This window comes from Cebidichthys violaceus, unplaced genomic scaffold (genome assembly GCF_023349555.1).
Source record: "Cebidichthys violaceus isolate CVI_PGR_0920_01 unplaced genomic scaffold, fCebVio1.0.p SCAF_11, whole genome shotgun sequence".
Lineage (NCBI taxonomy): Eukaryota > Metazoa > Chordata > Actinopteri > Perciformes > Stichaeidae > Cebidichthys > Cebidichthys violaceus.
Window position 1 is genome coordinate 8,115,807 of NW_027176274.1, and position 12,285 is coordinate 8,128,091.

The following is a 12,285-nucleotide window of genomic DNA, read 5'->3' on the forward strand; positions in this document are numbered from 1 at the left end:
TGCTTTGCTCAGTTTTCCAATCCTGTGTGTGATGTGAAATATGAAACGAATAAGATGATCATTTTCATCATGAAAATATTCATAAAAATACTTTATGACAAAATGACAAAAGGGAAGGACTCCTTTTTTAAAGTAAAAAAAATAAATAAACAGACAATATGTTTTGGGGAAAGATTTATTGTGCAACCACATAGGTTTCAAACTTTTAAAGACCAGGTTATTGAATAATGTTCTGTCTTTTTGATAAAACAAAATGAATAAAACAGCTATAAATCGACACAAAAGCTGTCAAAAGTCAATTTGATGGTGCAACGAAGGAACCTTACAGGTAGGTACATTTTTAATAAAAAAAAAAAGTAAAAAAAAAAAAAATTTAATTTAAAAAGAAACATGCAAAATGTGTTATATTTCTTAAATATTGTCTATGTAACAAATAGACATTTTTTTTCCCTGAAAATAATTGGCAAATGTCAGCTAAACCTGTCTAATATTCCTCTCCTTCCTCATCCTCTTCAAAGGAGTCGATCCCAACCTCTTCATAATCCTTCTCCAGGGCAGCCATGTCCTCTCTGGCCTCTGAGAACTCTCCCTCCTCCATGCCCTCCCCAACATACCAGTGGACAAAGGCTCTCTTGGCGTACATGAGGTCAAACTTGTGGTCGAGACGGGCCCAGGCCTCAGCGATGGCTGTGGTGTTGCTCAGCATGCACACAGCCCTCTGCACCTTGGCCAGGTCTCCTCCAGGAACCACCGTTGGAGGCTGATAGTTGATGCCCACCTTGAAGCCTGTGGGGCACCAGTCCACAAACTGGATGGTGCGTTTGGTCTTGATGGCAGCAATGGCGGTGTTGACATCTTTGGGCATCACATCACCACGATACAGCAGACAGCAGGCCATGTATTTACCGTGACGAGGATCACACTTCACCATCTGGTTGGCTGGCTCAAAGCAAGCGTTGGTAATGTCAGCAACAGACAGCTGCTCATGGTAGGCTTTCTCTGCAGAGATGACTGGAGCATAGGTGGCCAGAGGGAAGTGGATTCGAGGGTAAGGCACCAAGTTGGTCTGGAACTCTGTCAGGTCAACATTCAGGGCTCCATCAAAGCGAAGCGAGGCCGTGATTGAAGACACAATCTGGCTGATGAGCCTGTTCAGGTTGGTGTACGATGGGCGGTCAATATCAAGGTTCCTGCGGCAGATGTCGTAGATGGCCTCGTTGTCCACCATGAAGGCACAGTCGGAGTGCTCCAGCGTGGTGTGAGTGGTCAGGATGGAGTTGTAAGGTTCCACTACGGCTGTGGAAACCTGGGGGGCCGGGTAGATGGCAAACTCTAGCTTCGACTTTTTGCCAAAGTCAACAGAAAGTCTCTCCATCAGCAGGGAGGTGAAACCTGAGCCAGTGCCTCCACCAAAGGAATGGAAGACCAGGAAACCTTGAAGACCTGCGCACTGATCAGCCTACAACAGAGAAACAATTACAAAGACTGGAAAAGACAGTATTACAAAGCATTGCTTTACACTGACGTAATTTTGATCATAAAGAAAAGAAAATCAATATTTTGTAATTGTCACACTCTGCTGTATTGCAAACACACAGTTCACATGATGACAAAAGAACTCTGCATTGGCCCGTTAACTGACACAATATCTTGTGAGGTAGATACACAATGGAGTTGTGATGTCCCATCAAACAGCTGCGCTTACAGTTTAAAGATTGTTAACACCGTTTCAAAAAATTAGTCCAAGCGATTGAGAATAAACGAATAAATGAAGAAACATGGCGAAAGAAAACTAGTGCAGAGTGAGGTCTGAGAGCAGACTGACTGCTTCTTGACTGCTTTCAGCAAATATGAGCTGACAACCGTATGGAGCCCTTTAAAGGGCAAAGCCAGTGGGAATAAAAAATAAAAAAAAAACGCTTAAGTTTCTTACCAGTTTGCGGATTCTGTCTAGGACAGAGTCAATGGTCTCTTTGCCGATGGTGTAGTGTCCACGGGCGTAGTTGTTGGCTGCATCTTCCTTGCCTGAGATCAGCTGTTCCGGGTGAAATAATTGACGGTACGTTCCTGTGCGCACCTCATCTGGGAAATTCAAAAGACAAAAGTTGAGGAAAAACTATTTCCCTGTTATAGACAGTGCTATTAGGTGATAATGTTTTCACAGACTCACAACATGTCCCTGGTTTGGTTAGAGATACGAAAAGGTAAAATAAGTAAAACACATCTTATTGGAGAATGATGGATGATTAGATTAACTCAATTTTCACATGGAATCTTTGTCTTTCTATGGTGTTGCATTTATCTGTACCACAAAGTTAAATACTACCGTCTAAAAACATAACATATAAACGTCATACCAATACTGACCAATGACCGTTGGTTCCAGGTCAACAAAGATCGCCCTGGGGACATACTTCCCAGCCCCAGTCTCACTGAAGAAGGTGGTGAAGGAGTCGTCGTGGCCTCCCACGGGCTTGCGGTCGGGCATCTGGCCGTCCGGCTGGATGCCGTGTTCCAGACAGTAGAGCTCCCAGCAGGTGTTCCCCATCTGGACACCAGCCTGGCCTACGTGCACAGAGATGCATTCACGCTGGACGAGAAGAAGAGGAGAAGTTAAAAAAGGAGGGAGAGAAAAGGTGAGAGGGGAAATGCAGAGGGAAGATAAAGTGGCAATGCAGGGAAGGGTAAGGATCCCATACTCTTCACAACTGTGTTTTCCTTTTCCATTGAGCAAAGAGCTTTAAACATTGTGAAGAATGTTGATATCTGCGTTGCAGAATATAATGAATGGCAAATAGTACCATAACACAATTTTACAAATTAAGCTACAGTTGCAGCAATCCAAAAGTGTCAATTAGAAAGTCAGCCACTAGGTGGAAGCAAAGAGATATGTGGGGGAAAGAAAGTTGAAGTGGAAAGAACGAGCAAAACAGATCTGCTGCAGCTGTCACTGGGTTTCATGTGACTGTGAGCAAGGCTCACAAGCTGAAATGGGGGTCGAGTCCAAAGAACAACTGCTGTTAACATTCATACTATGAAGCTGTATGAATGAATAATTCATCTCAACTAGTGTCACTATATATTTTGTTTCTCCAAAGTCAATTAATTTTCTGTGCAATTGGATGTTGCGGGAAACAAAAGATTTACTTGGAATTTTAGGATTTTACCAAAACATGTATACAATAGTAGCTATCATATACGTGCTAGCAATGTTTTATGGCAATACTTGATCAATGTGATGGAATACATTGATTTATGAGGTACTTAGCCAGAAAAACAGGCATTGCTGTCTGGTTAGTATATTCCTCTAAAAAGTTTTCAAGCAATTTCCCAAACTCACATGATAAAATTATGTTTAGAAAATTGTATCCAAGATATGGATCACAGATGTCCATCCGAAGTTACAGATGCTGAGGTCTGGAAATTGCTGCTAAAATTTAAAATGTTCAAATAAACAATATGAACCAGAGAAAATCAAGCAATCCTGTGCATTCAAAAAGATGCAAATTGGCATCGTGAAACCTTCCTAAAACCTTATTCCACCCCATACAACAGTAACAACCTTAGACACACTCTATGTCCCCACTTTGCTTCAAGTCGAGCTTCCCCTTCTCAATGATCACACAGACAAGGGAAGGTGCTGGTGGGTGAGGGGCTGGGGGGCTAATTTTAGAGTCTTTGAAATCTCACTAAATCCAAGTTGTTCAACAAGGATGTTGTACTCAATACTTCATCACCAGAAGCTTTCCAAAGCAAAGGTGACCCTCTCCACACTGGACCAGGGTTTCCACATTAGCAGAGCTCTGTGCAGCAGCTATTTTAGGTTCTTCATACTAACCTGACACCTAGCAGCAAAGGCTGACTGTTTAGGTAAACACAGACTGGTAGTCCCCAAAATACTGGTCACTGCCAGGTTGAATTTTACACCTGATCTGCTCAAAGTTTGCTGCAATGTGAAAACAAATTCTTTCATTTCAAGTTTAAATTAAATGTAAAGGCTACATATGTCTTCTGTCAAAATAATGTTATTTGAATGCTGGAATAGTATTTTTCATCAGCACACACATAAATAAGTAGCAGTAAATAATTGAAGACAAAGTAGTCTCAAGCTTGTCCTGTCCCTAGAACCCGTCAGGGTGTGTCTGTAGACGACATAAACAAAAGGCATGTCTTGACTCCACATAAACTTGAGATTCCAGTTTTGCTGAAGACTAAAACTAATGAAAAAAATAAAAGACACTACATAGATATAGTGAGCGCAAGAGAAAGACGAAAAGTCAGCAGGATAGAAAAAGAGCAATCAATTTGGTAAAAGTTTTCTCAGCTCAGCAGAGAACAGAGATCCCTTAAAACCCCATCGCCACAGCACATTCTGCCTCTATAGCAGAAAAATAGACACAATGCACCATAAACACAAGGTGAGGACGGATAATGATTTAATGGAATCTTGTCCAGACCCAAACTGCCATTTATTTAGTTTATTACGATGCGTATGACACCATGCTTCAAGAGCAAAAGACGACAAATGAATTCAGTTGTTGTGCTTCTTTCCATTTTGGATGTTTACATGTGGTTTGAATGCTGATGTTCTGACATCTACAGACTACAGGATCCACCATGGTTTTACAGACCCTAACCATTTGTGTAGGACTATCATCAGAAATAAATCTGCCATCCACAGATCAGAGTGTCAACTTTGGATGCAACAGATGAATTGGCATGAATCTATTCATCTATTTATTGTGGATCTCTTCCACTGTTGTGATATGACCTTTCTTCTGTTGCCGCTCCAAGGCCAAAATCTCCCCTAGTATACGAGTTTAAAACTGTGATTAAAGTAGGATGTGCTGGAGAAGAGCGTTGCGACGTGTTTTGATTTTCATGGACCTTTGCTCTGAAACCCACACCACATTAGAGTAAAACGCTGGGAATCTGTTCGCGCTCAGATGTGTTCCTTTTCCTCTCTTGCCTTGCATCAAACCTGGAAACTGTAAGCTACTGCCAAGCAATTTTCTGTGGGTATTCATGATGAAGGATGAACACTATATAAACACTATAAAAATAGATAACCCATCGGGCTTTCCTGAGGTGATGCCCCAGTCTTACTCAATCGAAATGGACCAGCCTGATAAGCCCTCGTTGACTAAATATTCTACATCCGTCACCCCTCAGGTCTCTGCTGTTTCCTGACTGGACAAAATGTGGTCGTTGTGCCATAGCCAGCTCGGTCAGGCAATACAAGACTAGAACCACCATTGAATGCAATAGTGGCCGCTGGCTGTCATGACATTTGCTGAGCACATTTACGCTCCAAAAAGGTAATGGCGTGTTCTGATGCGTCATTCTGAAATACAAGCACGGATAAGGCCAATCACAAAAGAAACACACCTCGCACAATGAGTGTGACGACCATGTGAATTCACTTGTGAGCGCATGCATTTCAATGTAAACCCTTATTTTATGCTTACTGTTATTTAGGGTCACTGATCAGGTTAAAATAACTCATACCATAGATAGTGTAGTTCAAAGATTTGAATTGATATTTAAACACAACATAAAAAAAAGGAACTACATTTAATGGATCAGGAATATTTGTCCAGGGCGGGTAGTGTATTCAGTACACAATGATACCGTTTAGTTTGTACAGTACGGACAATGCTAACAGGCCGTGTTTATACTGCACTGTGCAAACAGAACACACAGTTTGCCCGCGCAAGTTAGATTAATTCCTGCCACAGATATAAGACAACCATGGTGTATGTCAAAAAGACTAACCAGTAACATCTCAATTACAGAGGCTGCAATGTTACCCTTGTTTCATTTGTCACATACTATCAATACTGTGTCTGTGGAGGCATCTTTCAAACTGTTGTTGAAGTTGAAGAAGCCCAGCCCACAGTTACAACTTAAACATTGCTGCTTTTGGAATTTGGAGGGAAAAGATTCTCCCCTGCCCTGCAGAAACACCCTCTCACTCTGAGCTGACTTGTTGATGGAGGCATTATGAGACACACCTAAATTCCTTAGTGACGCATTTGAGAATATATCACACACCTAGCCTCGAACAACACATTATAAATATTATAAAGTGATATTTTAAGGAGAATATGTTTCACCTATCCTGTAAATAAATTAAGGGAAATATGACACTATATATAGCATCTGTGTTTAATATATGTGTCTCTCTTGATGTGCTGGAAATGTCGACCGATCATCACCACCTGCTCAACCAGGCCAGCAGCCAGCTCAGCTTTACTGACAGTCATGAGTCTATTTTTGACCTGCTGCAACAGGGCACACAAGGAGCAGTTCCGAGTTCCTACATCCCACCTTCAATCTGGCACGTTTTCCATGCGCATTTAAATGCTGAAGACTCATAGGCGCACCGTGGCACAATGAAAAACTGCTGAGGACTTTTTTTCCTCCTCAGTTTTAGAAGATAAACAAATTAGACTTTGGAGTAAAAGTTTCCCTCAAACTAATACGGAACATATACATACCATTGTAGCTTCTTAGTAGAATGTCCTTTGACAGAAAAGCAACGTGCAGCTGGCTTTCTTAATATGTGTGTCTTCTCACGGCGGCCGTCAATGTGGTGCGAGTGAGTGAGTAATGCCAGGTGGACGAGGAGCTGCAACGCTGTATTCTACTGCAAACCACTCCCACCTGTCTCTTTGACGAGGACGCACACTATGAGCGAGCGCGCAGGCCACTTTATGTATTGCAAGAGAGTGTTCGTGATAGAAATCATTAAAATATTGAGGCCATGAGTGCCACTGTTAAAACACAATCACTTGGGGAAGTGAGTAGCATACAGTGCAAATGGGCATTTTTCTCTATGTTTCATGGTTGTTTTTGTTTGGTTAGAAAATTGGCCAACATTTTAAGATGATGATTCTCATTTGAAAAAAAAAATGAAATGTGAATTATTTAAAAAATTCCGTGACACACTGAGAAAGCTCCTACCTGATCAAACACCAATATCAAATTGCTTAATTACTCATTCAAATGATTAATTACATTCCCTCGTCGATTGTTTAATTCCTATGCAGCAGTATATCTCAGAGTTTCCTCACACAATGGTTGTCTTTCAAGTCGTCTCCACACTGTCAATAATAACTTAAAAATCTGTCTGGCTCTTGTATGTATGTGTAGGCTATATAAGGGCCACACCTAAGGTCAGTTATCTGGTGGGTGGGAGGAACACCCTGCAAACCGATCCATAACATCAACCCTCCTCTTCCTGCCATTTTACTGGAAATGCTGTCACTGCACCCATGTGAAAGCTAGAGGTCGTAGTTGCTTCACAATGAGTCACTCAATGAGTAAAACGTTTAACAAAAGTATGTGACAGCTTGGAGTAGAGGTCTTGTTTTTTTCCACCACTGCAGTGGGTCCTGCAAAGTCTTTTTCCATTTCTGTCACCTTTTCTGTGTACATTGGGATTGTATAGAATCTTAGTTGATAATGTAATATATGTGGCTCCCACAATAAAATGGCAAACATTTAAACCCTTTTTACAACATATAAATTCATCATGTCCTCAAAAATGTGCAAGTTATCTCTCCATCAAATTTTTTTTTGGCCTACTCTGGGACCCTATATTTTTTTCTATTATTATGACCTATTAGTGAAAAGACTTAATTGTGGGCCATTGTTTGAGACTTGTACTCTCAAACAATGGAAGTGGGACATGGTTTTATGACTCAGGGAACACCTATGAGGGCAAAGAAAGAAGACAATAACAAGATTCAGACTTCCCTTGTGATATTTAACAATACTTCAGCTCACAGAGCACGTATCAGACCAAAAGGTGTGATAGAAAAGTTTTCATACTTCGCTATATTTTGTGTGGCACAGTATAGAAAATACATTATATAATAATTACCATCAACCTTGTCTTCCCTACAAGGTAATAAAACACGCTGCAGGTTCATGTGTTAAACACCAATGTGGAACTAAAGCGTTTTAATTTGACATTTCCATTTACACCACAGTGCTTTTTGAGCTCTGTGTTGTGAGAACGTGATCGTCAACATCAGTATTAATACAGATCAGTCTCACAGCCTCAGGAGAGAAACTGACTGACTTGAATAAATGCCGGTGCATTTGACGCTGTGGCATCACTCTTTGTGTCTCTTAGCTCACTCTTGGCTGCCACATTTATGTTCACAACCAAGAGACTTTTGACTGACAGTGATTACTTCTTTTTTTTTGGAGAAAATAAGTCATGCATCTTGTGACAGTAAAGAGGAAGTCGGCAGGATCAGTGTGAACAAAGAAGCCATAGATTGCCACAGGGTTGTATCTAAAAACGGTAGATTATACTGAATCAACATTCCCATATTACAGTGGATGCCCTTTGGACTTGAAAGGGGTTTGACTTGTTTTAAACAAATTGCGTAACTCCTGCCAACTGAAACAGGCAGTTACGCTACTGCTAACTGAAACTCATGTTGAGTAGAAATGTGGACATGTGAACTAAACAACCTATCAGGTGCAAATGTGTGTGGCCCGGGTACCAGTGGTGGACCTAAATAATCATGGTTTTGTGCCTTTTTTTGCTTTTTTCATGCACTGTTTTAATCATTTAATTTCAGATTAATAGCAGACCACCTCAAGGTGTCACTCAGAGAGAACCAGGACATTCTGATGTAGCATTTCAAAATTAAAGACCTTCAAAATCTCATTCATGAGACAATTCTGTGGTTGACTTTTATGTTGCATATAGTGAAACCATTCCGGCAGGCATTGCTATTTACTCTCCTTACTCAGCTGACGCTCAATGAGGTGGTTCACTTGTATTCTGTTTCTCTACTTTCCCAAGAGGTTGCATTACTCGGGAAGGAAGAGCAGGTCTCATATGTATTGTTTTATTTCAACTTAGGAAATGTGTGTGGTAAACTGGTTAATTTTAAGAACTGTACAGATTGGACAGATCAATTCAGAACAGGCGTCTAAAAAAATACATTTTAAACAAAAATCAAGTTGCAACTTTTTAGCAGTCATTGTGTGAGTATCCACCCAACTCTTGAAATAAAAACAACAATAATGAAACTGCTAAAAGGTCTAATTTTTTAACATTCTGCTATCTTTTCCAAATGACATATGGTAGGTACACTGTTATTTGACAGTGAGCCTGACTTGAACGATTTGATTCTTTCTCAGACTCTTTTGCTTATCATAAATGTTATACTAAATAGCAACCTCAAAGCAACGGTGTTTTGTTTCTATCCATCATAAAGTGATATATTAAAGACTGCCAGGGTGAAACTACATCAGGTTACCTTCCCCTCATCTGGGGTTGTGCTTCTGCATTCTGAAATATGAGGTGCCAATACACACCAGTACTCACAGACTCACACAATGAATAGGGTGGTGACCTCCTTTTGCATTGTGTGTATGTTTGTCAAGCGGATGAGCTTATCCTGGTCTCATCAGTAGGTTCTCTGATTACAGCGCAGATCAAATCACTGTTCACCTTAAGCTGCGGGTATAAAAATACAGAGTAGCACAGCTGTCTCCAGCACTACATGTTCTTACCGATACCTGGACTTTGGAGAAGAGACATAAACTATGGTAAGTTAGTTTTCCAACATGAAACTTACTGTAAGTGCATACTGCTGTATTTATTAAGAATATATGGACTGTATTTGATCAATAATTGTGTGTGGGAAATATATATATATATTTGTATCAGCATCAGCCCATGGCAGAGAGTATAAGTAGAATGTGATAACTGAATCTAAGCAGTTAAGTAAAATCATGTGAAGCAGATATGTGGAAAATAAATGTGTCTAGTAATTGAACAGTGTTGTTTGCTCTGTGCAGCGTGAATGTATCTCTATTCATGTGGGCCAAGCCGGAGCTCAGATTGGCAATGCATGTTGGGAGCTGTACTGTCTGGAACATGGGATTCAGCCAGATGGGCAGATGCCCAGTGACAAGACTATCGGAGGAGGAGATAATTCGTTCAACACCTTCTTCAGCGAAACAGGGGCAGGAAAGCATGTTCCCAGAGCCATCTATGTCGACCTGGAACCCACTGTCATCGGTCAGTGCCTGTTATAAAGCTCATGATATATTTAATTGTTTGAATTATCATGTATTAATGTCATTTTATTATTAACAAAGCTATATGTGTAGTAGATAATTGACATTGAGTTTAGGCTTGTTGCATTTTTTCAATTATATAACTTTGGAATGGTTCATATTGACAAAAACTTAATGTAACGACCTTGTAAAAAATGTAAAACATAAGGATGACCACTGGAACCTCAGTTCTTAGAGCAAAGTTTTCTTTTTACATTGAAGAAACATTTTAATGTCAATCTCTTGACAGTGATTCAACTATTGGATATCTCATTCAATAAATCTGTTTGTCTACCGTTTGTCTACCGTTTGTCTATCTCCAGATGAGGTGCGTACAGGAACCTACCGCCAGCTGTTCCACCCTGAGCAGCTGATTACAGGAAAGGAAGATGCTGCCAACAACTACGCCCGTGGACACTACAGCATCGGCAAGGAGATTATTGATCTGGTTCTGGAGAAATCTCGTAAACTGGTGAGAAAAGCTGAGAGTGCTGAGGGTGCATGTTTCTAGTACATTCAATTTGTTTTTTTCTAGTCTGTTTTGTCAATTGCTTTTTACATTCTTACTGTTACAGTCCGATCAGTGCACTGGTCTGCAGGGATTTCTAATCTTCCACTCCTTTGGTGGAGGCACTGGCTCAGGTTTCACCTCCTTGCTGATGGAGAGACTTTCTGTTGATTATGGTAAAAAGTCGAAGCTGGAATTTGCCGTCTACCCGGCCCCCCAGGTCTCTACTGCAGTGGTGGAACCTTACAACTCCATCCTGACCACTCACACCACCCTGGAGCACTCCGACTGTGCCTTCATGGTGGACAACGAGGCCATCTACGACATCTGCCGCAGGAACCTCAACATCGACAGGCCGACTTACACCAACCTGAACAGGCTCATTGGCCAGATTGTGTCTTCAATCACGGCCTCGCTTCGCTTTGATGGAGCCCTGAATGTTGACCTGACAGAGTTCCAGACCAACTTGGTGCCTTACCCTCGAATCCACTTCCCTCTGGCCACCTATGCTCCAGTCATCTCTGCAGAGAAAGCCTACCATGAGCAGCTGTCTGTTGCTGACATTACCAACGCTTGCTTTGAGCCAGCCAACCAGATGGTGAAGTGTGATCCTCGTCACGGTAAATACATGGCCTGCTGTCTGCTGTATCGTGGTGATGTGGTGCCCAAAGATGTCAACACCGCCATTGCTGCCATCAAGACCAAACGCACCATCCAGTTTGTGGACTGGTGCCCCACAGGCTTCAAGGTGGGCATCAACTATCAGCCTCCAACGGTGGTTCCTGGAGGAGACCTGGCCAAGGTGCAGAGGGCTGTGTGCATGCTGAGCAACACCACAGCCATCGCTGAGGCCTGGGCCCGTCTCGACCACAAGTTTGACCTCATGTACGCCAAGAGAGCCTTTGTCCACTGGTATGTTGGGGAGGGCATGGAGGAGGGAGAGTTCTCAGAGGCCAGAGAGGACATGGCTGCCCTGGAGAAGGATTATGAAGAGGTTGGCACTGACAGCATGGGAGAGGAGGATGAAGATGGAGAGGAATACTGACTTGCCTAAGGTCTCAATTTAAGGCAAAGAAAATTGATATTTAATCCTGGTTTTGAAATGGAGCATTTCTTTTTTGTAGTAAGGAAAATGCAAGTCAAATATATGAATAAACCAACAATTTGGTTGAGAAAAAAACACATTTTAATGAACCCTATTATTATTAATATTATTATTCTCTTTAAAAAAAAGAGATTAAAACATCTTAAGTATCTCTTAAACTAAGTTGAACCTTGAAGAACTCAGTAGTATATTCTGCATATTGTGACACATATTCGCAAAACAAACCTTAAATCCTGAAAACATTAGGATTACATCTTCACGGCACTGTGTAAAATCATCACATTTGCATTCAAAGCAAAAAAAAGAATTGTGGTCAGACACTCTTATTTTGGACATTTAAAGTGTTTTTCTTTCTGCTATATCAGTCTGAGAAACTTAGACCAAACCCTCTCTTTTGTGCCCCTCCCCCCTATCCTCTCCCATGTGGAATGTAAGTTATGAAGAGGTCCTATGTCAGTTTCTGTATACCATTCAGCTGTGACTGTGTGAGAGCAGGAGGGAGAGAAAATAACTCCAACTCACTGACTGGTGTTGTTTGTGTAGCTCATACTCAGACAGTGGCCTGCAGCAACAATAGGAT

At 41.3% G+C, this 12,285-nt stretch overlaps 2 protein-coding genes across 2 annotated transcripts; one reads left to right on the plus strand and one right to left on the minus strand.

Moving 5' to 3' along the window:
• Positions 1 to 159: 159 nt before the first annotated feature.
• Positions 160 to 6,612, minus strand: LOC137866728 (tubulin alpha chain-like). Its single transcript, XM_068702801.1, has 4 exons — positions 6,501 to 6,612; positions 2,368 to 2,590; positions 1,934 to 2,082; positions 160 to 1,459 (listed from the first exon to the last, which is right to left on the minus strand). The coding sequence occupies exons 1-4, from the start codon at positions 6,501 to 6,503 to the stop codon at positions 485 to 487; spliced, it is 1,350 nt and encodes a 449-aa protein (XP_068558902.1). The 5' UTR covers positions 6,504 to 6,612; the 3' UTR covers positions 160 to 484.
• Positions 6,613 to 9,918: 3,306 nt separating this feature from the next.
• On the plus strand, positions 9,919 to 11,660 carry LOC137866735 (tubulin alpha chain-like). Its single transcript, XM_068702814.1, has 3 exons — positions 9,919 to 10,054; positions 10,416 to 10,564; positions 10,668 to 11,660. The coding sequence occupies exons 1-3, from the start codon at positions 9,934 to 9,936 to the stop codon at positions 11,643 to 11,645; spliced, it is 1,248 nt and encodes a 415-aa protein (XP_068558915.1). The 5' UTR covers positions 9,919 to 9,933; the 3' UTR covers positions 11,646 to 11,660.
• The last annotated feature ends 625 nt before the right edge of the window (positions 11,661 to 12,285 follow it).

What these genes read in the sequence shown, in the direction of transcription:
- LOC137866728 (XM_068702801.1), bottom strand. An exon ending in CCTGGAACCAACGGTCATTG is followed by an intron (nt 2,083 to 2,367) that starts GTCAGTATTGGT and finishes TGAATTTCCCAG; the next exon opens with ATGAGGTGCGCACAGGAACG. An exon ending in TAGACAGAATCCGCAAACTG is followed by an intron (nt 1,460 to 1,933) that starts GTAAGAAACTTA and finishes TCTCTGTTGTAG; the next exon opens with GCTGATCAGTGCGCAGGTCT.
- LOC137866735 (XM_068702814.1), top strand. Translation starts at nt 9,934, where the DNA reads ATGCCCAGTGACAAGACTATCGGAGGAGGAGATAATTCGTTCAACACC. An exon ending in CCTGGAACCCACTGTCATCG is followed by an intron (nt 10,055 to 10,415) that starts GTCAGTGCCTGT and finishes GTCTATCTCCAG; the next exon opens with ATGAGGTGCGTACAGGAACC. An exon ending in TGGAGAAATCTCGTAAACTG is followed by an intron (nt 10,565 to 10,667) that starts GTGAGAAAAGCT and finishes TTACTGTTACAG; the next exon opens with TCCGATCAGTGCACTGGTCT.